This window comes from Tubulanus polymorphus, chromosome 6 (genome assembly GCF_964204645.1).
Source record: "Tubulanus polymorphus chromosome 6, tnTubPoly1.2, whole genome shotgun sequence".
Taxonomy (NCBI): domain Eukaryota; kingdom Metazoa; phylum Nemertea; class Palaeonemertea; order Tubulaniformes; family Tubulanidae; genus Tubulanus; species Tubulanus polymorphus.
In genome coordinates, this window is record NC_134030.1 from 16,383,269 (window position 1) to 16,410,769 (window position 27,501).

Sequence of the window (27,501 nt, forward strand, 5' to 3'; positions counted from 1 at the left end):
TAATAGATTGTGATAACAAAATATGCCCCGTTACCAATTTAATATGGAAATACTAAGTTATTCTACTATTCAATGCCCCCTGGTGACATGTCATGAACTACAACTTTGCAATTGATCATGGTAACCAAATATCCCTAGGTACCAATCTAATAAGGAAATACCAAGTTCTTCTACTATTCAACGCCCCCTGCTGACGATATAGAACAACTTATGTCCTTGAAACTCACCACAATCATAGACGATGTTATGAGCTACAACTTTGCAATTGATTGTGGTAACAAAATATGCGTAGGTACAAAAATAATATAGAAATACTAAGTTATTGCATTATTCAACGCCCCCTGGTGACCATATGCAAAACCCAATGACCTTGAAACTCACCACAATCATAGAACATGTCATGAACTACAACTTTGCAATGGATCATGGTAACAAAATAGCCATACGTACCAATCTAATAACGAAATACTAAGTTATTCTACCATTCAACGCCCCCTGGTGACCATATGCAAAACCTAATGACCTTGAAACTCACCACAATCATAGAACATGTAATGAACTACAACTTTGCAATCAATCATGGTAACAAAATATCCCTAGGTACCAATCTAATAAGGAATACTAAGTTATTGTACTATTCAACGCCCCCTGGTGACCATATAGAATAACTTATGTCCTTGAAACTCACCATAATCATAGACGATGTCATGAGCTACATCTTTGTAATTGATTGTGGTAACAAAATATGCGTAGGTACAAATATAATAAAGAAATACTAAGTTATTGTGTTATTCAGAGCCCCCTAGTGGCCATATACAAAAAGCAATTACCTTGAAACTCACCTAAATCATAGAAGACGTTATGAGCAACAACTTTCCAATACATTGTGGTAACACAATATGCTTAGGTATCAATATAATGTGGAAAAACTTTTTTCCACCTACGAATGAGTACTGACGCCAAGATGGCAGTCAATTGCGCCATAATTGGCTGATCAAAAATACATGTCTCAGGTATAAAACATCCCTTTCCAAAGAATACCCATCACAAATGAGATGCAACGAGAAATGGCAAACCAGTAGGAAGCTACAGGACTCAGAATTTGGGCCAAAATTTACATTTTTGGTCACTAAAAAGGTAGGACGGCCATCTTGAGTCTGATCGACCCAATTTTTGTTATGTTGATGGGCCCTGGGGGGTTCAAATATACACGAAAGATCAAGGTAATTGATCAAAGCGTCTTCAAAATTTCCCTCAAAAAGTTCAAAAATTTGTAAAAAAACAACAATGGCTGGCAGTCGGCCATCTTGATTCTGACAGGGCCAGTTTTTGGGCTGAAGATGTGTCTAAGGCAGATACATGTGTAACCCAAATATCAAGACATTACAATGAAGCGTCTTCTAAACTTCCCAAAATAACTGGATTCCGTCTACGGACAAATGGATGGACGGACGACGGAAGAAAAGTGAACGCAATAGCCCGCTGGGACTAATGTCTCAAGTGGGCTAAAAAAGGACATCCTGCAACTAAAGTATGCAGTAGAGTTCTCTTAGAATGGAGTTGATATTGGCAGCTCAGTCCCTATGAAAATAAATTAAAAACTAGATCTACACATTGCGGCTATAAATCTTTTCTTGTTTGATAAATCAATCCACAATTGTCTCTTCCATGTATTACAGTACTCCCTGGTAGCTAAATAAAAGATCATGAGACCTCGAAACTTTGGGCAGGGGCTTATCACTCCACCAACAATACATCTGCATCACACACCACAAAATAAAACACAGGTGCACATACTACATATCCAAACAAACATGTAAAGTAACAAGAGAGAGCCAGTAGTTATTTATCAGATCTCCAGATCATGACCACGGACGAACGAGCTGACGCTAGTATACCCACTTCACTTCATTGGGGGTATAATCCTACACTTATATATATATGATCAACATAACGGAAAATTCGACTGAATAGGTACATTGTATTCAGATATTTTATTGGGTCTTCTCAACCTCACTGAACAAATTTTTACAAAATAATACAATACATATAATATGTAATTTACAACATAATTCTCACGCAATTTACCAAGAAAAATTATGGTAGGTCATCATTTTTATCATCTTAACAAATATTTAGAATAAATCGACACATGATTTTTCCTTGTCTTTTGATTTAATCATATTAAGTAGCCAGTGAATAGTAAAAAATAAATTTAATCTAGATTGTATGTACGGTACTTCATTACTATCTTGCAATTAATTCTTGGCCCTCCATTTGCATATTCAAAATGGTACACCAAAACTTAATTTCAATAATGATCCAAGACCAAGGAGGAGGCGATTGTAGTTATGATATTTTAGATCAGGCTCTACCGCTAATCTAAGTATACCGGTACAAGACTATCTTTTGACTGCAACTTCGTCCTCATGACCCACCTCGATCATTCGGAGCCAATGAAATCCGTCCCACTTGAAATCCAGTCTAAACATCATGAATATTCAGATTGAATTGAGTGGATTTGACTGTATAAGTAATGTTTGCATTATGAGATCAAGTTGAATGCACCAATTATTGTCATGCAAATGTAAATGCAGTACCGGTATTCATATGAAATAAAACACAATCTTATTGTTCATTCTAGGCATTAACCACACAAGAGTTATCGATATCTTATTTACGAATTGGCCACACTCTATAAAACCTTGAGGCATTTTCCTGATGTCATAGTGAAATCACGTAGGCTTCATTGATTCATTTTTTTCAATAGGGGTCATTCATTTATTACGTACGCATTAGGGGAGGGGGAGGAGTGCAATTGCGTACTGTAATGCTTAATGTATACGAAAAAATGGCCGATTTTGCGTACAGGGGGGAAAGGGGGTTGAAAAATTCAAATTTTATGCGTACGTAATAAATGAATGATCCCTAGTGAGTATGGATTTCAGTACAAATTATAAGTAATAAAATGATTAATAAATTTCAGCATTCAGATGAGATAATCTAAACTTGTCCAACAAATAAATGAATCCTTCGGTATTAAGTGTCTTAAATTTTGTTTTTTGAATTGAAAAGAAAATTTCTGAGCAAGCTGTTTTGAAAAAGGTGCATTTCATAAAAGGATAAAAACAAGATTTTGTACTATTTGAAGGAAATTTTTGGTAACATAAGACCAATGTTGCAAAATTAACTTGCAAAACCCAACTCCCACTCAAGACAAGTACCGGTATATCTTCTAATGGCTTAGTATCTTAACGACTTTTTTCGCATGATTTCATTAAGTGAATATTTGAAGGTCTCTTGTTATTTCCTAACAAAGAGTATATTAATTCTGGATTGTAGAAATGTGGCCATCTTGAGCGAGATATGCAATTGGATAGTAGGTACTTCATAAACAGGGTCAGAAAAACATTTCCACAATATCCAAGTTGAATGTTCCATGAATAAAATGGATCCAACTTTAAAATGATCTTTCATAGTGGGTATATGAAATGCATTGGCAGAGATGTCAACCAGTGAATTTCTGAATCTGAAACAACTGGGATATTTTTGGGTACATAATATATATATTTATCACCCACTCGAAAAAACATTCAGGCATACTGGTATGGATATAATTCCCATTTTATACAGCTCAATGGCTGAACCAGGGAAGTGCGGGGGGCGCGCATACCTACTTTTTTGGCAGAGTGACCTTGGAATTTTCTACCCAAGACTTTTTCTTTAGAAAATGGGGAAATTATTAACATATTTGACTACTTATTTCAACTAGGGAAGTGCTCAGAATGCGTCTAATTTTTCAAAAAATTTTCTGTAGGAGCATACCCAGACCCTGCCCCATATGTGAGTAGTGACCCAAGTAAGTAGTGCGCACCCCCTTTTCTGAAAATCTAGATCCGCCCCTGAAGCTTTATCATAGAACAGCAAAGCACCAGGCAGTGACCTTTGGTTGGCAACTCTATTCATTAATCTAACCTCATCAAATGCTCAAAATATAAAAAGCCACTAAAAACTGCATTAAAAATGCAAATTGTCAATAGGACTCATCACGAATTGCAAAAATTTTGCTTCAACACATATCACCTGAAGTGTAACTAAACACCTTTGAACTTTCCTCATTCACAAAGTAATATCATTACAACATTTCTTTGATATAATTTTATAACATCTATATAAATTTTTAGCTGTAATAACTATAATAATAATAATAGTAATAATAATAATAATAATAATAATAAAGATAATACATATATTTAATATAAAACATTATTTTGTTCCAAACACATATATTTATAAATGCCAGCAAATTGTGATAGTGTAGTACCGGTATGCAGCATGTGGGTACTAGTTTACAAAAAAATTCAAAAACCCCCAAAATTGTTCTCCTGTGCTTTGTCATATGAATGTCTGTGATGAATCATCACTATTCTAAACATTTAAGTACATCATTAATAAGTAAATATAGATTATCAATTTCCTGTTCATGTAAATTTTGCAGTTCCTACTTAATCCAGGAACCTGAGCTATGCAAAAACAACTAGTCTCGAGAGATGTAATAGTAAGAACTCGGACCATAAAACTGTTCTATGATAGACAAGTTAAATTTCTAAATGCATGAATAAAAAGATCAGCACCATTTTTATAATAAAATGCATGTATATGTATCTATGAGAAATTTGTTCATCTTTCAATAGTTTGTATCAAAAAGGCAGGATGGAAAAGAACCAGTAAATTCAAGTACAAAATTAATAAATATTGTATAAAAACCCTTTGAACCAGTCAAAAATCGTTACATGTAAACTCAAACATCAGCGATGAATAATATTCAGTCCAAAATCACAGCAGCTGCTTACCACATAAGGGAACATTTATTCATTACATATATACACAAAGGGCTCACATCAAATGCTTAATGGATCGCATAAATAGGGAGGGTCTTAGATGATTGTAGGCACATGTGCTTACATCAAAATGTTATAGCAATGTCTTAACTGTCAACTTCAATGCCCCTAAGTGACAGACGTTGAAGTAAACAAGAGCACTAGAGGCACTAAGCAGGTGCAGATTTAGGGGGGTGGACCATTAATTAAGTGTCCATTCGAATTTCAAGGTCCACCCCATTCAAAGAATCGTAAGTCCACCCTTGCTACTGCTAGCCTGTAATATTCGCTTAACATGAATAATCCAATTGATGGGTCATTTGGACGAAACACAATTTCTGCTCGAAATTGACCAATGAGCAGTGAAGCCGTTTGTTCATTGATCTCATTGATTTGAATGTGGAATAAATGTGGACTGGATTTCATGCAACTTTGTTCAGTAAAATAAAATTTGATTGAATTTTCAATTCAAGCACATGGCTAATTTGTATATCAAGGTCATCCATGCCTAGCGTAGATAACAACATTTTTTTTCCCCAACCCTTGCATAATTGACAAAGATACATTTTCTCAAGTGCAAATGGAAATTCCTCCCTTAAACCAAATCAACTATGACTCGAGATTTCACAGGAATCAGACTTGAAGTACAATTTTTAATTTTAAAATAAAACCGGAAGTAAAACAGATGACGACACTACCTGTTCACATGAACGCCTGCTGATTTCTGTGGCTAATCCAATAATAAAGGAGACTTTGCTCTTTGATTGACTTTTTAGGAGTTATTCTTTGCGTTCAGATTTTCGTGAAAATTTCAACAAGGCCCTTTTTCAAAATTTGGCTTACTTGAAAATTGGATAATAATTCAAAACACGTAGAATGCCAGCTGCAAATTAACTCGGACTTCTTATTCTGTCACCAGTGCTGGCTACGAGTATATTTAAAAATTCTTCATCTTTACAATAAGATATTTGCACTCCAGATTGTGGGAATGACATACGTAGCTTCTGACTGCAATTAACTGATATCAATCTCAGTGAAGAGTTAACAAATAAAAACCCACAGTTAGACCTGTAAAAACAGTTTATTTTCCTTACAGTTTCGAGGCTTTAACTAAGCCTCAACATCAGAAAACAAAAAACACAGTAATGATTATTGTTTTTTGTTCCTCTGATGATGAGGCTTAATTAGGTGGATGGCGGTAACAACATTTGGTATATTATTGGTCATGTTACAGACATTCTGAGATGCGATAGATGTTTTCATGGGTGATGTCAAGACTGGTGGATAATCGAGTGCGCTGTATAGTTGTATATACAAATAAATGGATGATCCCTTATATAGGTAACTGAGGTGAATAATACATATATAATTGAAATTCATTCAGTTTGTAAAAAGTTAGATCAAATTCAAGGTACACATACATTAAAATTTGTTTGAACAGATGTTAGACTGTAAACAATTAAGAATTCAAAGACATTTTATGAAAGTGGTCTTAAAGATTGTACATAAAATCTGTGATCAAGTTGCTAATTTCTAAGACACTCGATCACGTTGACGGTGTTTACAATAGAAACCACTGCCTCTGATAATCGGGTAGATGGGCTTCTTGTTTGACAAATGTCTTAAGTTTTACTCAAGTATTTAGCACATAGGTATATGCAATGACTTACTGGCTGCAAACACCAGGTGTTACAATAAAGCACTAGTTATGTTTATTTAAATTTAGTTCATTTTATGAACTTTGAACTGAAATTTTAGGATTCCAAATCCAACATTAAATTGTATTACTAAACAAGTCATCAAATAGATAGAAAGATTCACTTCCCAATTAATTGATTTACTAATGAGAAAAGTTGATTTTGAATTGAAATGTAGAATGAATCTAAAAGAAATTGGAGCATTTAACCAAGTAACCGCTAGCGACACTGGCAGATCCTCACTTGCACAGTGATGCTGATACCTCATGAACTAAAGTTTAACCTAGATGTCTCATTTGTGCTTACATGAGAAAAAGTTGAATTGTATTCCACTATTTTGAAACAACATAAATGAGTGGTAGGGGTTGTATGATAATAAATGCCAGCAGATAAGAATGAGTGAGTTTCAGAGAGAAATCATATCATTAGTAACAAGGTGAAAACACAGACATGAAAAACGATCAAGGAGTCTCTACATCTCCTAAAACCCACCTTGTCTCAATAAGTAGATACACTATCAAATTTCATAACAAAAACTTTTTACAATCAAAAACCATTTAACAATTAAACAAGATGATCGATGGCAGCTAGGCACGATATTTTTCATACATAAGAAAATAATAACGTTTTTAAAATTCATATTTACTTCAACAACAACCAGCCAGCAGTTGTTTTACGAATCAATTTGGAACGCAAAAAGCACACAACCTTCTGAGAGGTCAAGGCACGATAGGGGATCAGTAAAATTCATTAAGTACATGCACAAAACTTAAACAGTAAAATTACATCATCTCACGTGTATGAACATTGCTGGTACATTCAAAGTATCAAATTTCAGAAGTTGGTGCAGGGTCGATACGGCAGATTAATACCTCCGATTGTCCACACCCCTCCCTCCATTATGGAACACCAATGACGATGAAACATATCCAGTTTTTACCGAGTAATTAAGATTAAGAATCATATTTTACATACATTCCTGTACTATAGGTGGAACGTAAATGATATCCAGATTAGATCAAGGATAGAATTAAACTGATTAAGCAACTCAAACTGTAAGACAAAAGATAAATCTTTCTCATCCTCTGCTGCTGAGAGTGAATCAAAGTATTTCAAATGACACTGCAGTGCGGTGTATATCAGACATTTTGTATATCGTGAGTCATCTTTTCATAGTGATTACTACTAAGATAACAAATGAACTGATACACCACACTACAGTGTAGATGCACTGAAAGGTTTCAAGCCCTAAATAGTATTCTTGCCAATACAGAAAATTCTGCGTATATACTTAACGAACAGCCCCTTAAACGATTATTGACCTCTTATGTCCAGCAGTAAAATACGAAGACCGCCATGAAAGTCAGTGGTGACAGTTCACTAAAACAACTAGTGAGTGTAAGGGGCGACTTGTGATAGTTCAGTCTTCATCGCGATCACTCTGTGGGGTCAGATCGTAACGAGCGAACAATTCCTCTGGACTGAATCCCATCAGTGAATTTAAATCGCAGACGAAGCGATACACGTAACGTTTTCCAGCTGTTTTATGGATGATATTTTTGTCATAGTAGTAACGCAAACCGCGACTCAGTTTTTCGTAGTTCATCTTGGGCTTGTTTTTGCGTATGCCCCATCGACGTGCAACCTCGTCTGGATCGGTCAGTTTAAATTCCCAGCCGTCGCCAGTCCAGTTGATGAAATTTTGACAGTTTTTGTCCGTCAATAATTCCAATAGGAACTGCCACAGTTGTATCGGACCACTTCCTATAAAGAGATATGGTGACATTTTGATTAAATTGAGCGCAAATTTTTTGTCAATTCTGAACACTACATAATGATAAAGGAGAAAGAAACCTTAGCTAAGTCCTAAATGTCTAAGGATCTTTACATCTCAGGCTTGAAAGCCAACATTTTAGAACAAGGCTTGTCAAATGAATTCATCAATGTCATCCGTGAAGAGCATTTGAATCATAAGTATTGATTATTGAGTATTGATTTTGAATTTGATTAATGATTGCATTCCCTGGCCAATAAAGGGAATTATGTTAGTGGTAGAAATACCCAATTCTTTGAAGTAGGTAAAAATTTTTGAAACTTTTGAATTGGATACGATCTGACGATTTTAACTAATACATGTTATATTATACTGTATGATATAACAAAAAAAATATCATGGGTATTCTAATGAGTGTATGATTGGAATTAGAAAAATCCACAAATTAGCATTTCAAGCTAAGAAGGTAAGAAGCTCAAATATATTACATTAGCTTAAAGATCAAGCGTAGCCCCATTCATCAAAATTTGTATTATGATCTTACTCAACAGCTCACCCGTAAACTAGTACAAAATATCATTTTTCCGATGAACACTGAACTTGAATAAATATATGGGTTTGAAGAATGAATAACAGGTGTACGAATTTTCTGAATGCGCACTGACTATTTGCTATGTGTGTGACATCATACGGGTTATACAGAGAATACAACATGCACTGCACACAGTCATGTTATCAGGGTAAGTTATCAGGGGCAGATCTAGGATAAAAATGGGTACTTTTTATGAAACGCCACGCACTCCGGATACTTCTACACCATTTTAGGGGTGCTTTCGGTCATTTCATGCGTTGAAAAAATATTATAGGTGGAAAACCTTGGTCAAAAAATGACATTTTTGAAGGCATTCAAAGTTGAGGGGGGGTCCAGACACACCAACATCCCCCTAGATCTGCCCCTGAGTTTTATTGGATTTCTTCCTACTCAATGCCAAATTAATTCATGATTAAGCATTGGTATAATCATTATTTTCATCATAACTGTAATCATTTAAATATACTGTCAATTGGCGCAAAAGCGTGGTAGCCAGCAAGGTAAACACGACTACTTAGACAAGATTTTAACAGTATCAGTAGACTTTCCCACGCCTCTTAAGAGACATACTGCAAGCTAATGAATGTACGTATAAAGGTATGTCATATAGGATACGGGGTATAAATAAAACTTTGAATACCATGTATATCAACATGAAACAAGAAATTCACGCTGGCTTGAATTCAGCGTATAGCCCCTATTATGACATCATCAGTGCCATCTATAAGGGTGTCAGATGAACAACGCGATGTGAAAATTCCTTCAAATTTACACTTTTCAAACATTTATATTTCAATAATCCATCATTCATGACAGCAAAAATTCCCCAAGAATGATTATTATATGTTTATGTAACATTACCTATCTTTAAAAACAAATGCTATTGTGGGCTACGCTTGATCTTAAATTCAAAATATTTCAAATAAAAATTCTAATAATTTATCACATGGCACAGTGAAATATACCACAAGTTAAAAAGAGTTTACACAAACTAGCATGTCTACTAGCTCACACAAAATATTCCAGTTCAAATTTTTCCTCTAAAGAATATTGTACTTACCTGAATAACCGCTTAACGATGGACTTGACTGTTTGATATCAGGTATGTTTTGTTGTTGTGGCGTTCCACGTAGGCTCGGATGAAAATAACCAGTCACGGAATGGAATTCGTTATTTGCCCATGGATTCGCTAATTCGTGATCAATCCAATAGTCTCTCTGTAATGTCGGAATCATCTGATAGGGGGCACTGTATACATCAACTGGAGGGCTTGGATATGGTCCTATAAGAATAAGTTTAAAAAAAAATGATCACCATGAATATTTGGCTTCTCCCAAGAATAGCTAATAAACAATCATTATATTGTCTTATTTTAAAAATGAAGTTATTGGAGAAAATATAAGACTTTTTCTTCAGTGATTATTTTTCTAAAAATTTGCTCTCACATTAATCTGGTATGAGTTATATTAACCTGACTATGGTAACATTTATAAATTCAAATAGAGAAATTACTTTAAAACAATCATCTTATCAACAGTATTCAAAAAGCTGATAAATTAATCTGACACATTTACCAGAGTTGATTTTCCTTTGTTGTTCATATTTTTGTTCAGGCATCATTGCATAAAAATCTGCATGCGAATTATCATAGAAATTCCCACTGGGAGGTGTTACGTCCAAGCGCTGATAATCGACCTCGTCGTAACCCAGGTTCCCACCACCAGTGTTTGCCTGTTGTACATTAACTGTGTCACTGTTAGGCTTGTTCTGTGATATTTCTGAGATAGCTGGGATCTGATATGAACCTAAAAAACAACAACAAGAAAACAAAGAGATCAGTTATAAGAATTTTACATCTTAATAGTGTAGAATCTTACCAATCTCAACTAACTCTTACTCAGTAGTTGACATCAACACAGATAGAATTTCACCAGACTCCAATGAGTAAGACAGTCTACTGTTTCCAATACTCTCAAATAATTCCCCATTATTGACCCCACCCGAGAATTCAAAGAAGGCACAGTCTGCAACAAACGTACCAAGTACGTGCTGGTATATGAAATTTCATGATTTCATTAATTCAGAATAGAATGATTTCATATTTGTGATAAAACCAACAAACACAATGACTCCTCAAGTTCATGTAAATATATTCTATGGCCATTTATTTCAATCAAACCATGTTATCTATAATATACTGAAAAGTACCTTTTTATATCATAATACAGTCAAATCTACTTGATCGGGATCAATTCAATTCAGATTATGATCTAATCTGGATATCATTTATGGTCCACCAGTAACACACAACCTCAATAATAATCTAAGATGTGTTTCTTAAATGAGATGTTAATTTTTTGGATAGATAACAGCGATTTTCCATAAATAACATATATATTATCGTACACTAACTCAACGGACAAAGAAACATTTTTGTGTTATTATTTGATGTGAATTTCTAGAGGGTTAATTAGAGAGAAATTTCGTGCGAAATGTGATATATCATTTTCTTAAACTACAGGGGAGAGTGCACACAAGCAGTTAATTAGGATTTTTGATATTAAAAAAATAAACTACTCAATATTCATAACCACAAATGGACTCATAGGGGGCAGTATTATCTGTTATCTCAATCAGTTACAAATCATTCTCAACAAACAATCTTCTAGGGTTCTAGCCAGAACGCATATCTAGATTGTTTTGATTTATCAACTCGCCAACCTTAATGAGGAATTCAGTTACCTGCTTGTGAATCTGATTGATTCATGGGTTTGGGTCAGGGAAAGCATGCTATCTATTTCAAGGAGATCATCACAGGCAAAATGGAAATTAAACATCAGGGATAGCCCCCTGATAATCTTAGGCAGGGATATCCCAACATTATCTGTACCGGACGACTGAACTTCACAGAATCGATGAACCAAAGAACTAGGCCTACTGAATCAAAGAAGGTTCCCGGAATCATTGATTTTCTTTATGAAACACGAAGAGTCCATGTGAATTTTATATATTCCGAAGATATCTTCCAAATTGGGCCAACATTTGATCGAATTTAGCAAAAAGAAATTTTGTATGGTATTTGAGAAAATTTCAGATGGACTATGGAAATGGCCTAAGGCCATTTTCACTGGTACTTCGGGTCATGTATTCATTTTATTATCATTTAGAAAATCATTTGCTTTTCGACACTACATTCGCTACACGAAGGGAATTTGCCAAACTACATAAACCGTAGTAACCATAAAATTAGAATTGAAACTGATATACAACTGTGTCCGTCACTGCGGAAGGGATTCTCTATATACCGGTATATAGTGGTGCCATCACTTCATTCGTTGGTTCTAGCCAGTAATAAGATAAAATCCCACTATTTACAGATTAAAAGAATTTAAAAACCAGAATTTATTTATTAAATCTAAAATATATAAAAGACACGACGTTTCGATCTCAATAGTGGGATTTTATCTTATTATCCGTTCACCACGTTTGAGTGTGGTCATCGTTCTATTCTAGCCAGTGTCCGTGTAAAATTCAAATTCAAGTATTCTTAACGTTATTCTTGCTGTTAATGTGCTACTGTCATCATATGTGCAACTTATATAATATTGTATTGTTTATTTTACGATAATTTAATGAATGAAATTGGAAAATAAAACTGATAATTATCTAATTCAGCGATTCAGGTATTCAGTGGTTAATCGATTCCATTCAAACACTGGTCAGGACCAGAAGGGCAACAAACGATTTTCAAGGACGGCTCTGGTGAGGTTCAGGTATACATAATCGTGTGCCTACTAACAGGCACACACCTAACATTATTCTGGGAGTGTACCTATCCATTAACAAACTATATGGGAACTGTGCCAAAAATCATTGACTATCTAGGAAAAGATTCTACCGAGCCATTTAATCCCTTAAGGGCTATATCTACATAACATTTTAAGAGAGCAACCCTCTTCTCTGGAATGATTAATGATGGGACATGATTATAAGTAATAATTTCAAAAAGACTATTTGACGATAATATTCTGAGAAAGTTATCGAATTACGTGCGTTCCAAGAATTTCTGCTGCATCAAAGTCATTTGCTAATTAGTGGAAGAGGGTTTTAATCGCTTTTCATGTGGCTGTGCTGGCTCCAGTGTCTACTGTAGATAACTCTCAACACCAAGATAAATAAATTCTTTCTTTCTCTTTTGTTCTTTTAGATGTTTATGAAACGATAAGTTCAAAATGTAACCAAAGGGTCTCCTGGTAAGTGACGGAGAGTAAGGGAAAATGACTGTACTTCTTGCACTAGAGCTAATAAAATTGACGCCCATCCCAGTCATAATTAGAAATCACAAATACAGAAATTTGGCTGCACGCTACATATGTACTAATGAATTAAGCCAAATTATTGTCGTTAACTAATCCAAACATTTTGAGTCCTTGTTTTTCATTAGCATTGCTTACAATTTAAATTGATTTATTTTCATTTTTTTCTAATTAAGGGGCTCCCAACTTGACTACCATGTTACAAGGCTATGAAGAATGATACCTTACTAAATACATAGCAATAGTATTTTGCTGCTGGTATTCATGAACTTTGAACCAATGCACAAAGTACATGCCTATATGCTTGGCAGCCAAACAAACAGCTTACAAAGTCTATTTTTTGTGTTATTCATAAAGAGTTATTTCTGAATGTATGAAATTTGATTGGAGAATGTGAAAATAAACATCATGACGAATCAGTGTGTAACTCACAACTGTGGCACTGGAATCAAATCAAACTACACTGCTGAGGACTTAAGCTATGGAAATGGATCAAGCATCAAATCAAACCCATAACTTTAAAGCTCTGAACCCAGTTCCACAATTGTGAATTAAGAACTGAGTTAACTCAGTGAACTAATTTCTACTCAAGAGTTAACTCGTACTCACAAAACTGTGGAACTGAATTCGAGAATTCACTCTAAGACGTAGAACTGGATCCTGATCTATTACACGTAATTTTGTCTATTAACTTATACATCAACTGTGTATCAACATCTGTGCACACAATTACATTAAAATTATTTGAGTGCATAACACTTATGGTAATACAATGTATATCTATAGTAGTGTTTGTACCTATCAACCATAATATCATTTGAAACTACCACTAGGGGCAACACATGAGATAAAAGTTACTTAGTAACACCATGTCCTAATCCAATGAAAACAGGAGTATACCACTTAGTAAATCAGCTTAGAATTTACAGCTGCTAAATGTAGAAATCACAATGATGAATCAATCCGTAGTATCAGGTTAACTTAAAAATTTTTCTGAATTGCATTTTTTCACCCATTATCGCCAATCATTATTCATACAATGTAATTCAAATAAATAGGACAATAAAAGCTTAACTAGAATAAGGCAAAGCCTCGAATGCCCTTGGCCTGAAATTCACCACCACGTGAAGTTACAGGGTTCATGGTAAATGTGTTAGAAATATCGTGGCCACAATTATTTCTATAAGAATGCTATTAGAGAACATGTGTACAAAGTGTAAAAAATTGATCAACAGTTGCATCCTCTAGGCTTTCCCCTGATGGCCATAATTTGAATTGGTCAACAATTGCGGCCTCTAGGCTGTTAACGCTGTTTTTCAGGTCGGCCCCCTGGTGGCCATAATTTGAATAGAACCAACGCAATTATAAATAGGGTTCTGGCCCAAGTGATATCCTACTTGTGTACCGAGATTGAAATGATTCGGTCAACAATTGTGGCATTTAGACTGTTAACGTTGTTTTTCATGTCGGCCGTTGGTAGACATAATTTCAATCGAATCAACCCAATTATGAATATGGTTCTGGCCCAAGTGATATCCTACATGTGTACCAAGTTTGAAATGAATCGGTCACCTATTGCAGCCTCTAGGCTGTTAACATCGTTTTTTATGTCCCCATGTGGCCATAATTCGAATCGAATCGAATCGAACCACTTATGTACCAAGTTTGTAATAAATCGGTCAACCTGGTGGCCATAATTTGAATCGAATCGACCCAATTTTAAATAGGGTTCTGGCCCAAGTGATATCCTACTTGTGTACCAAGTTTGAAAACAATCGGAACAATTGTTAATGTCACTTGCGGCGGCGGCAGCGGCGGCGTATTCAGACAGGGGTAAATCTATATGCCCCTCCCAACTAAAGTTGAGCCGGGGGCACATAATAAAAAAAGGGTAAGGTAAATGAAGACGGCTCCAGACCCTCTCACAGAAATAATCCCATCTTCTGATTAAAAAAAGTTTGTCAAAAAATCAAATCAAATCAAACCAACTTCTCTGGTACTGGGCCAGTACCTACCTATCGAAATAACCTATAACTAACTCTGTGATACTTAGTTGAATCAAAATTACACTTGTCGGGACCTGTTTTATTCCCATAGTAACCAAACATCCAGCTAATTGGTGGAGTAAATTTAAAACAAAATTGATAATTTCTAATTAACAACTATCAAGAGTATGCACGCCCACATTCCCAGCCTCACCTTTCCTGTACGCCATCTTACCAACTCAGACCTATACTAACCATCCCTAATCTATGCTATATTCCCATAAAGATTCTGAAATGATTTTATTGTATAGACAAAAGACCCCCACTACTGCATATAACTTAACTAACATTACTATTCCTATTTACAAAGCTTATAATTATATATACACCCCTAGGCAGGTCACCAAATGTTGCGTACTGCCACCCATACATATATTCACAACTGTTGACTCAGCAATTTTATGTTTTTACAATGATTACCTTTGTAAATGCCTGTATTGGCCATGTATACATATGTATACAATTAAGAAAATCCTTGTACCAATGATACCTTTGCAAGTCTAATAACGAGTTATGTTATAAGCATATTATATATTATATGCATAAGTCAATTAAAAAATCCATCAAGAATTGCAGTCTCTATAGCACTTACAATAAAGATGGCCACCCTAGTGGTTGCTATCTGATGACCTCCTTTTTTAGTAGGGAGGACATTTTACCTGCTCCAATCCTCACACCATGTTTCAGAGAAATCCATCAAAATTAGCAGGCTGTACAAACCTTGTTAAATGAACTGAATATGATTAAAACTTACTGTATGTTTGTGAAATGGAAGGTAGACAGGACGGGTGTGGAGATTTCTGATCAATGTATGCTGACGGATTGTAATATCGTTCGAATTCTGTAATCGCCAACTGTGATTCGCTGTAATCTTCGGGGGAATGACATAATGACAAGTGATCCTTTGATCCATCTGAAACACGATTCAACCACGATAAATTGATAATTTATGGCATGACTAACAGACAATTTTTACAAAAGTCGTGTAGATATCTTTGTAATGTTTTGTTTCCAAATCCATTTCTAAAGCATAAGAAAGCTTTTGCGGTTTGATTTTCAAATAATAAATCATCACTCAAGCAAAAAATATTCAACTTAATAAAATCAGTATCAATTTCATAACACTTTTTAATGAAGAAAAAATATGAAAAAATTTCTATTGAGAAATGAAACCTGTCACCAATATTTTCAACAAAAATAAAATGAAGAAGTTTAAAAATTTGTTTGACTTACCCCCATCTTTAAGCAGTTGCAAATGTTCCCACAGTATGTCACCCATGATTGGCGGGGACAGAGATAGAAATGAGTCTTTGCTGAGACCACATAATAGTTTACCTTTCATCAGGTAATTATCTACATAGACGCCTTGTAAATTGAATTCTCTGATTGCCCAATTTAACCACTGTATAATGTGTATCTCATTCCAATCATGAGGATCTGTTTCAAGAGAAGACAATGAGAGGATACTGGTACAATCAAACTTAAATTTGGTATACAGCCAAAGTTGACTGCAAAACAAAATTAAACTGAAAATGGGAAATGATGTATAGTACCAGAATCAGCTTAGACTGGTTAGTCAGGCTAGAGAACCAATCAACTTGAGTTAGATTGGTTATAGAACCAAATGGAAATGCCTGAAATGGTTACTGCGATATATAAACTGTCTTCAAGCTTGGGTTTATGACCAACACTGCTTGAGGGTTTAATAAAGCTTGAGGTTAATCAACCAAAAGTTTACATAATTAAGTAAAGATAAACCATATACTTAGATGAGGCTCATTTGTAATGTTTCACCAATATGGGCCACTCCTACTACTCCCCTCCCAAACCTTCATATCAAACCCTGTAAACAAGTCACTCCCATCTATTGCTTGTGACCTAACCAGATTGTAAGAAACATTTTCATCCATTTAATAAGAATGACATTATGTAATAGATCATAAGAATTCATTAATATATTTCCATCCATATATACAATCTATATAAGAAATTTGGAATTTTATGGCCCTGCCTAGCAGATAGGGATGGGTCCCACTTCTTAATCCACCTCTTTCTAGACAATCTTATCTTATGAAAGAAAAGAACCTCTGATACAGTATGCAGTTAAGGTAGAACATTTTTTAGAAATAGAAAGACCGGCTGATGATTAAGAGGAACGGCTGCCACAAGTCTTAATGAATGAATGAACTGCACTCTAAAAATGATAGAGAGAGAGAGGGGAACTGGTGTGTATGATTTGATTTGACAGGAATCGCATGATATATCTACGAAACCACTACCGTCCACTTGTAAACCAAAATTTGACAACTAAAGCTTCCTGTTGACTTCCTGATATTTGACCTTCAAGTGTGGTTTCATAAAAACCACTTTTTGGATTGTTATTTTCTGACATCCCGGTCAGTGGTTGTGAATGGCTATATGTTTCAAGTATATGATTTCTTGCACCATTACTGGGATCAAGAAAAACATAGCATATTATTGTTAATGAATGCGAGTGAAAATTGGCAGTATTTGTCCTCAGAAAATGCTAGCATAAATGGAGTACTAGCATTGACAATATAAACCCGACCTTATGCTGCGAAAAATTTTCATTACCCAAAACATTTTCAGACCATCCCTTAAAATTGTTTGGGGTAACCTGAAGATGCTACGATTTGCTTTGAACACTCAAGCAATGGTGCTGGGTTTCAACTGCATAACTCATGTCAGCAGATTCTTCTAATCTATCAACTCTGCCACAAGAATATTGCTTACAGAACATTGCTTAAAATTGCTTACAACGCCTCTGAATACTATGTTTTTGCAGGGAGGTGGTTTTTGGGAGCAGTACCTTAATTGATGGAGACAAAGGTTGTGTAAAAGACTTCCGGTAGAATAAAGAATTTCAGATTTACGTGATTGACTCAATGATTACGTAATTGACTCAATGATTACATAAACGATTTAAGTCCCATTTATTTTCTCAACTCGCAAATTGATTCTACACAGTTTAGGCCGATCTTCTCACGAGCATTAACAATACAGCTATTGTGCACGATGAACCATTTGAACATGAGAAAACTCAATTCTGAATTCAAACAAATGCGATGATATGAGGAAATGTAAAAAGAGCAAGATTTATTTGATCAAGCGGTACTAAAAAGAATTACATCCAAACTTCAATCAAGTACACCGACAGAAAAATGGAAAAAAAAACAAACTCATTTCAAAATATCAACACGCACCTTGATTAAATCTTTAGAACTCGATCCAGTCAACTGACAAACTCACAGTGGAAATGGGTTCAACGTTAAATCAAACCAACACTTATGGTACTGGGTGGTCAAATTAAACCTGGATGCTGACACCACATTACACAATGTGGAATCGGTCTAACAATTAGGAAGTGACAGTCAAGTTAAGCACTCACCTCAAATCAAAAATCAAGTCTCCTATATCCAGATCAAAGGGGCTAATGAATAAACTAATTAAATAGACCACTTGACCAGTGCTTATACATACAGTTTGATAGCATATTTAGTAACACTGGGTTCAGAATCACAATTAAGACACCACTGGGGATCTGGGTCCAGTCGAATTGAACCCACGCAACAGTAGATCTGGGTACCCCTGTATCCACGGTACAACCTAAAAGTAACTGATCTAGTTTTTCGTTTGTGTTCAGTTTTACGTAGGTCAAAACATTTTAGTTTTGGAAGTGTTTGAGAACAGGGTTCATACAGGACCATCAATATGAAATTTAAGGGGTATTTGAGGGGCTTTTGAGGGTATGACTGCCAAATTTGGGGGTCAATTTTCATGAGGAAAACCTAAACAATACATAAAACAATACCAGTAGCATACTTATCAGAATAAGCAAAATACATTCAGGTGCCAATGAATAACCTTATCAAATTTGACTATATTCCATACTTATTCAATTAGGCCTAAACTGTTCAATTCAGAATAAACAACATTATAGCTGCGTTCACACGACAACTAGTTAGACCGGTCTAAATGGCTCCATACCTGGTCCGGTCCAAATTTAGACCGGACCAAATTTTGGTGAGCGTTCACACGGCGTTTTGAAACGCGGTGATAAAATCGCTTGTCACCGGGCCCCAAGATGTCGCCATCTGCTAAATAATCAATTGCGCCTGGGTGAAGTCTTGCTTCCAGACCCGAAGTATAGCAAGATATTCTTCATTTGACCAATTCGATCCTCTTGTCAGGTTCAGACATTTTTGCGAATTCGAAACTCTAAGTTTCGTTTAAACACGGTCCAAGGCACGGCAGTAGAACGGATGATGATCGCGATATACGAATACGAATTACGCTCCAAACATTTCCATAGTATAGGGAGGAAAAACAGTTCTTAAGAATAATTATATAAACGGTAATAAAAGCATTTAAAACTTAATAAACTGGACTCACACTATGCCGCAGAGGTCGCGACATCTATACCGCAGAGATTCAGAATTACGATTTAGACCAGACCTGGTACCAGTTTCTGTCCACACACACATATTTAGACCGGTCCAAAATGTGATCCGGACCTGGTCCGCTCTTTTAGACCGTGCCAAATTAGACCGGTCTAAACTAGACCGGTCTAACTTGGAACGGTATTTTTGCCCGTGTGAACGCTTGGTCCGGTCTTAATTGGACCGGTCTAAATTTCGTCGTGTGAACACGCCTTATATTTTGGGGGAAAAGCAAACCTATCAAACCGTTTAATAGATACATATGCATTTTGTAATGAGATATGTAGAAACTGGAAAAAGTGACATAACACATTTTGAGTTCGGTTATTACAAAGTTGGACCCTACAAAGTAGACACAGAGCTGATATTAGACTGATGTAGTTCTTCAGTTGGTAGATTAAATACATAGAACAGAATGGAATTGATTCATTATGTTAACAACTTTACCCTACATAACTTTATTGTTTCTCTGAAGCTAGGATTCAGAAAACCCGTAGCTGTAAAATACGTAATTTATACGATCCATAGATGGATATTATCAAACGACACAGGTATTCTTGTTACACAACATAATTACATACCTTTGGGAATGTCGAGTCTCTGTTGCTCTTTTTCGAAACATTTAAAACTCGCCAGTAAAACCTGCGACATTTTCTGGTTCGTTCCAGGCGTCAACGGTGGAACTTGCGAAGAATTTGTTGGAAATTCTAGGAATAGAAATTCATGAATTACTTTTTTAAGTGCTTGTTTCAGAATCGTGATGCACAGAGAAATGGCGAGGTCTTCAGAGCGTTGATTTGCAGATAAATGCGAGATGCTGTCTGGACTCAGATCTCATTGTGAATTAACACCTGAAACTGAAATTGATATAAATCCGGTTTGCAATTAACAACTGAATATTAACCCTTAGGCATCCACTCAAGCAGTAGAATATGGCCTAGACTGACTGCACTTTGCTCTGATACATACAACGGGAAGCCCTGAAAATATTTCATATCACCGAATCTCTTGATACTTCCTTCTTATCTGATGTAACTTTACGCATAACGTGTACTACAGTATTCTTTAGCTGGTATCGATAGAAAGAGGGAACTCATTTATTAATTCACTGTAGCTAGTATCACCCAGTACCAAATAGGCCCATGCCTGCTTTACGCGGGCCCATTTGGTATCATTTGGCCTAACCTAGGAACTACAACTCTAGGATTTCAGACGGTAGCAGATGAATAGACCTACTACTAAATCCTGGCCTTGTATTCCATGGTAAAATGATAATAAATAAAGTGGAAAAATCTAACAAAAACTATGTTTATTCAGCATTATGCGTTCAGGGGGCATTTAAGTTGTCTTAATGATATAAATATAGGCCTATGCAGTGAAAATTCTTTGATTTTATCTTAAGTGCAAATTCCCTAATGGAATAAATATAGAAATTGAACTCATTTCGAAAATCTCCTTTTTTCCAGAAACCTTCATCATTGTAAAAAGAAGTTAAAACTCATAAAAAGCATGCACTAATTCTTAATATACCCAATACTGTTAGCATATAATTAGCATATATTCCTAAGAATTCCATCCTGAATTAACAGTCATTTCTTGCCATCAAAATTTTGCCAACACAGATTCTAGTGATTTGAAAATGAAGACCAATCCCGTTTCATGTTAGCACTCATTGATCACCCTCTAGGAGACGTCGGTCATTTCAAGCTTTTTGGAAAATCTGACATACGAAACCAATTCAATCAATTCATAAAAAGATCAATATATCCTCAAGGAATACAATACAGGAGGAAAATTCAAAAATGGACAAATCATCTGAGAGAAATCTGGTTTAACGCTGTTATAGGCCTATATATAATTTAGTAGTAGCAAAATAAACTTCAATCATTGCTCTCAGGCCAGTTCATGTGTTTATCTATGCCAACCGAAATTTCTTACGTAGATATACGATTTGAACCAAAAATTTGGGTGTTTAAATTCTATCTACTTTCGCCGAATTTTTTTATTTCTGATTCTTCGTCCCCGGTGGCGTTAAAATGCAAGAAAAACCCCAGAATAGCGAAAATTCAGTTTTTTTTCAATCCTTTAAAAGAAACTAAACAATTAGATAAAACAATTTTTTTAAAAGGAACATATGTACGAACCTGTATCGTCCTCTGAGATGACAAATAGAAATTGCGTCATTTTATCTAATCGTCATAATTCGATAACACCCTTCATTAATGCTGATTCCATTTGATTGTTGCTAAATATTTTATGGAAATGTGCAAGAGACTGGTTTGTTTCACCTCAACTGTGTGAATGGATAAAAAACAAAGCCTTCTCATGTGTTATGGGATGTAATCTCTATTTTGATTGGTTATTCCAAGAAAACACCACAATATCTAAACATTGCTACTGCCACTACACAGAATAACCTATAGCATAATGCATTGGGTTCAGGTAGAGAAGAAATCTGTGATTGAAGGGAAGGGCCCATTCAATAAGATTTCAACTAATTAATTGCAATAATATCAAGAGTTTGTATACCATTTACTTTTTCAAAACCATTTTCTGGTGGGAACCTTGAGAATCATTATCGTGGTTTTAAAAGTCAAACTATAGCCGCGATCACACGGAGACGATTTGGCCCAGGCCAAATTGGCACGGATCAGGCTCGGGCCAAATTTGGCCCATGCCTAATCAGAGAGCTCGTTCACACGCAAACCATTCACTCGATACTAAACAATGCTCAAACAAAGCGAAGTGGATCATTTCTAGTGCCAGTTGCAATCCAAACGCAATCATTTGTCTGGTGCTAAAATTTGGCTCGGGCCTGGTCTGACGTTTTTGGTTGGGCCAAAAATGCTTGTGTGATTGCGGCTTAAATTCTAATCTTTAATCACAGTTGGTTTCACACTCATGATCGACCCGCTACTAATTGTAGCTTCACTGTAGCATCAAATTGAGTTAAGTAAACTGAACCAACATTTAGCAATTGATAAATACATGTGGAAATTCTATCATATCTCTGTTTCGGTTCTTATTTATATCTTAATGACATATCACTAATTCAATAATCATATTTGCATGAGGATTCTACTATCGAGGTAAAGTAACAGGGTAATTTGGCCTGTAACTTTAATGCCATGATTCAAAACGACCCAAACCTGAGCTTAGCAATTCACGTACACTTTAAATCTGGTCCCCCAATTGACACACATGCAGAAATTAGTCATTCCAGATCGTTCTTTTTAGTCAATCTAAATTACTCCGTTCAGAAATGGAATGTTTGTTAAGCGAGGACGTTTTGACGGTATGAATGCTTGGTCCATTCTAAAATGATGAAATGGGAACGCAGCTTAACTAACATGAGGTGTTAAAGCCTATGTCTGTCATTAATTTGTCAAAAGAGATTAAAATTGAATCTTGCGTAACTAGCCATCATTACAATGATTGACTCACTTTACAATCATAAGGGCAATATCATAGAATGCTAATCATTCATCTATTTTCCGAGCAAAGAATGAATGAGAAGTATCAGAGTAAGGATCACTCTGAGCATTTGAAATTTCGAAAAATGCTATCATGCTTATGACAAACAATATCGCACGAGCAAGATGAATGAATGGAATTTTCATAGTGGCTAACAAGGTACGGACAGCCAAGTGAATCAGAGGACAAACAGCCTGGTGAAAGTGAGCCCAACGCACATTCAATGCATGTATTTATAGCTCAGCAGATTCAAGCCATTAGTTAGATTGAACAATCAAATTTCAACCATTTAAAGATTTCTAACCTCTTATATAAAACTGATGTTACGCATTTGCGTTCTATACGTATGTATATGGTTAGCTATATGGAAGCCTGGTTGAAGTTGGTCTCATGGCATCAAATATCTAAATGCTTGGTGTATCAGGGCCACCTAGTAATTAGGGTCCGATCTTGCTGATCGATCAATATTTTGGTATGGCCATGTCCATTAGGATCTGGCAGGCTGATCGTTTGAATGAACCCAAGAAAGTACTAATTATAATCATTGAGTAAAATCTCAAAGATTTTAATGCCATAGTTCATTGAATTACCAAACATGGAATACATGGTAAACAATACAGTTCACCAATAAAGGCCCTAAATTGTTTTTGAAATGTAGTAGCGAAAATATTTAGGGCATTTATTATTAGCACTTTTGGAAGAAAATTTGCTTGTAAGAACTCTAAAAGTATCATGGCTATTGATTCGTGAGATATCAGGCTCTAGTATCCTGAGTAAGTATTTGGGCCTGGGTACAATATGGGTAGACTATACTTCACCTGTGTAAAGCAGCCTGAAGCAATCACACACAAAACAGGTTCTGAACAACAATAGCTAAACACAATAAACATGAACACCCTTCAGACTGCTTGAAAGCCCAGATTCAACAAGACTATAACAGGTACACAACATAATGGATGGATACGCCTTGGCAACATTTTTCAAATCTACCTCTCTCCCTGACAAGAGTTAGGTCTATACATCGCTAATGAAAAATGTCAACGTCATGAAATTTAAAAAAAAACTGTTGATTGATTCCAATGACAATGCATCTAGTAAAAATTTCAATCTATTTTAATCTTTATGATAAGGCACATTGAATGGAATAATTCAACGGCTTAATTCCTTTCAAGATAAGGCAATATTTATCTAAATCAAATTCGCTTTAGCCTGATTTTTGAGGCTGAAAATAACTGCCATGACTAAGACCAAAAAATTCAAATTGATGAAAATAAATTTGAAAGCTCTGTAATTTACAAAACTTTCATAACCAAATAATGAGATCATCAATGAGCAATTGCTTAACAATTTATCATATTAATTACTTAAGTGTCCAATAACCCTAAAACAATCAAACATATCATTGGCCTTTAGGATGTGGCTCAAATGTGGATCAAGAGCAGTGGCGTTGGAAGTGCAACGACTGCAGCAGCGAAAGCCGCAGCAATAATTTACTGAATGATGCATTTTTCTTTGAATACCACATTTTCCGTCCTCCTTATTACCGAGATGACGGTATCAGTAATAAATGCCTGCTGGAGTCATATTTTGTCGGATATTTTTGTAGAAAAATAACTTTTAACTTTACTGAGATGAGATCCTCGATCAATCAAATTCAATGAAATTTTATTGCTAACCGAGATGACATATTTGAAGTCAAGTTTTTTTTTACAAAATATGCGGAAAAATATGCAAAATATGACTCTAGAAGGTATTCATTACTGATAAAATATGATTTCAAGTGTTAAAATCGATAATGAATAAATAAATATGTTATATTTCATGTCATCTCGGTTCACCTCGGTAAATTACGTCATCTCGGTAATAAGGAGGACCCCACATTTTAGAAGAAATGAAGTAAATTCGCCGCAGCATTTTTTAGAACCTGTCCAAAATCGGCATTTAGCCGCAGCAATCAAAAATTGCTTCCAACGGGCCCGAAGAATCATGACTTTCTTGAGGTATTCATTTCTGAATTCAGAAGAAAATGACTACAAAACTAGAGTTTATGGAAAATGATCAGATACTATAACAATTGATTAAACAAATCATTCAAAAGACTAAGGCCCAAATCCAAATCTACATTTCCTCAAAATGAATCACCAGGATATAAACTATATTTGACAAAACCTTGTAATAATTTCATACCACATATCCAAACCATAAAAACATATAGAATTGAAAGCAGAATTACCTTTAATCTTTTAAGAATAATTTTCAGATATTACCGATATAAAGTCCAAAGTATGTGTGCCATATAAAACAAGAGATGTTCAATGCACAAAATCGGATTGTCAAATGCTCCAAATGCACCTTGCCCACAGTCTATATACACATGAAATTGACATTGCGACCCCTGGGCTGTCACCTCAATATATCCATATATAGGTTTCAAGCCCTAGGCTGTAATAGGCCCAATGTAATTCCTATTCAGTCAGAGACTAGCACTTTACTCCGAACAATGTCTGTGAACCTATTGTTCCTGTGATAGTCTGGTTGATCATTAAATTAACCTGAAAAGAATGATCATCATGGCAGAATAGAGGCAATCGGAAAATCAACAGAGGAATCAATTGTATAGGTCAGAACCCTATAGGTGATTGATAATTAACTGTGATTTTCGAGTCTCTTTGCCTGAGAGCCCAGAATGACCATGTCCATCGGAATTTGTATGAATACTACCACCAATGACATAATTATGAAGTCAGACATCAACCCTTACACCTGCTGGTCAATATCAACAATAAGTTCACATAATTCAGGTTGAACCGACCCACCCCTCCCTACTCTACCAAATTTATTTTCCAAAGTCTAAACGATTTTGTTGAGTTAACCTGAAAGAGTCAATTTCTCAGCTATGATACCCAGTTTCCTTTCTAGTTGTTGGGTTTTATTTGACTCAGGACCAAGTTCCACAGTTGTATGGGTTTAACTGGATGGTGGGATAATTCTAAAATTCTGAGTTTAATTAACCTAGGCAAGTGGCCCCATCATTCTGGTTTAGTTGCTTCAAATTAAACACTACAGGTAAAGTTAACATTATACTTGTTAACATTTTCAATTTCAAATCATTTCTTAACTGCAATTTGATCCTACACAACTTTTAACCCATTGAATAACGCACAGCAGGTCTCGGATATAAATAAACAAAACACATGCTTATTAATTTCAAATAAGGCACCTTGAAAAGCGATTATTTCGGATTACGTCAGAAACGTACTCGAACATGATTGCATTTCACAGGTAAGTGATCATTAAAACTGAATTAACCTCTAGTTCCATATAGTGCTAGATATCACCTGCAATCTGAACCCCTGAGGGTGGTTTCTATTGTCAAATCATCCATATTTCAAAGAGACAGGGTGTTACTAGAGAATTTTTCCCATGATAGGGGCACCATGTATGTAGATCTTGAAGGGGCACATTTTGTATCCTGGAAGGGGTGAAAAACGAGGCTCAATGCAAAAATGAAAAGTCTCAGAATACCTCGAAAAATGAAGTCATAAATCTAGGCATTAGGTTTTACTAGATGAAATAAGTTTCACAGAGACACGTAAATATCCCCTGGGTAAGAATCCTTAAGGTAAAAATCCCCACTTGGTGATTTGAAAGAACATTTCAAAGCAAAATGTTTCTCCAATTTTATTCATTTGCAATGAGACTGAAATATGTTTGAACTGTGCAATGAAATCCTTCGGATAAATGCTTTAGACAACTCTTAGAATAAAATGAGCTTAGAATAAATAAGAGTAATGAATCTTTATTTGTAATATCTTAAAATTCGAACTGGAATATTTTTGAACTGTGAACTCTTGTTAACTGGTGGTATATTTGAGGTGTGCGATGCCATGAATTATTAGAAATAATGAACTTTAAATTTGAAATATTTTAGATTCAAGCTAGTGTAATATATTTGAAGTGAGCGGTGAACCCTTTCATTAACTGCGAAAACTTTAAAGTAAGGTATTAATCTAGTATCAATGAACTGTTAATCTGTAGTATGTTTTAATTCAAATTGTATAAGCCGCGTTCACACTAGATTTGCGCTTACTAAATACCTTACTTCGCTGGTGCCAAATTCACCAAAATACGGCGCTTATACAGCCATTTACGTTCACACTACGAGTCGCGATTCGGCACTTATTAAGCCCAGTATAGTAGTCACCCAGTGTGCCAATAGAGGGGAGTTTAATTAGTGCTAAGTGTTTTGTACTACAAGGATGT

The 27,501-nt window shown here is 35.4% G+C and overlaps 1 protein-coding gene across 1 annotated transcript in view; it reads right to left on the reverse strand.

The window, feature by feature from the left end:
- Positions 1 to 6,461: 6,461 nt before the first annotated feature.
- LOC141906947 (protein c-ets-1-A-like) overlaps positions 6,462 to 27,501 on the reverse strand; it is a 34,370-nt gene continuing 13,330 nt past the window's right edge. Inside the window, exons 4-9 of the mRNA XM_074796449.1 lie at positions 20,346 to 20,471; positions 16,538 to 16,741; positions 16,059 to 16,217; positions 10,518 to 10,748; positions 10,004 to 10,225; positions 6,462 to 8,341 (exon numbers count right to left, since the gene is read on the reverse strand). Coding sequence (XP_074652550.1) covers positions 7,998 to 8,341; positions 10,004 to 10,225; positions 10,518 to 10,748; positions 16,059 to 16,217; positions 16,538 to 16,741; positions 20,346 to 20,471 — 1,286 coding nt within the window. The 3' untranslated portion in view covers positions 6,462 to 7,997. The remainder of the gene's footprint in view (positions 8,342 to 10,003; positions 10,226 to 10,517; positions 10,749 to 16,058; positions 16,218 to 16,537; positions 16,742 to 20,345; positions 20,472 to 27,501) is intronic.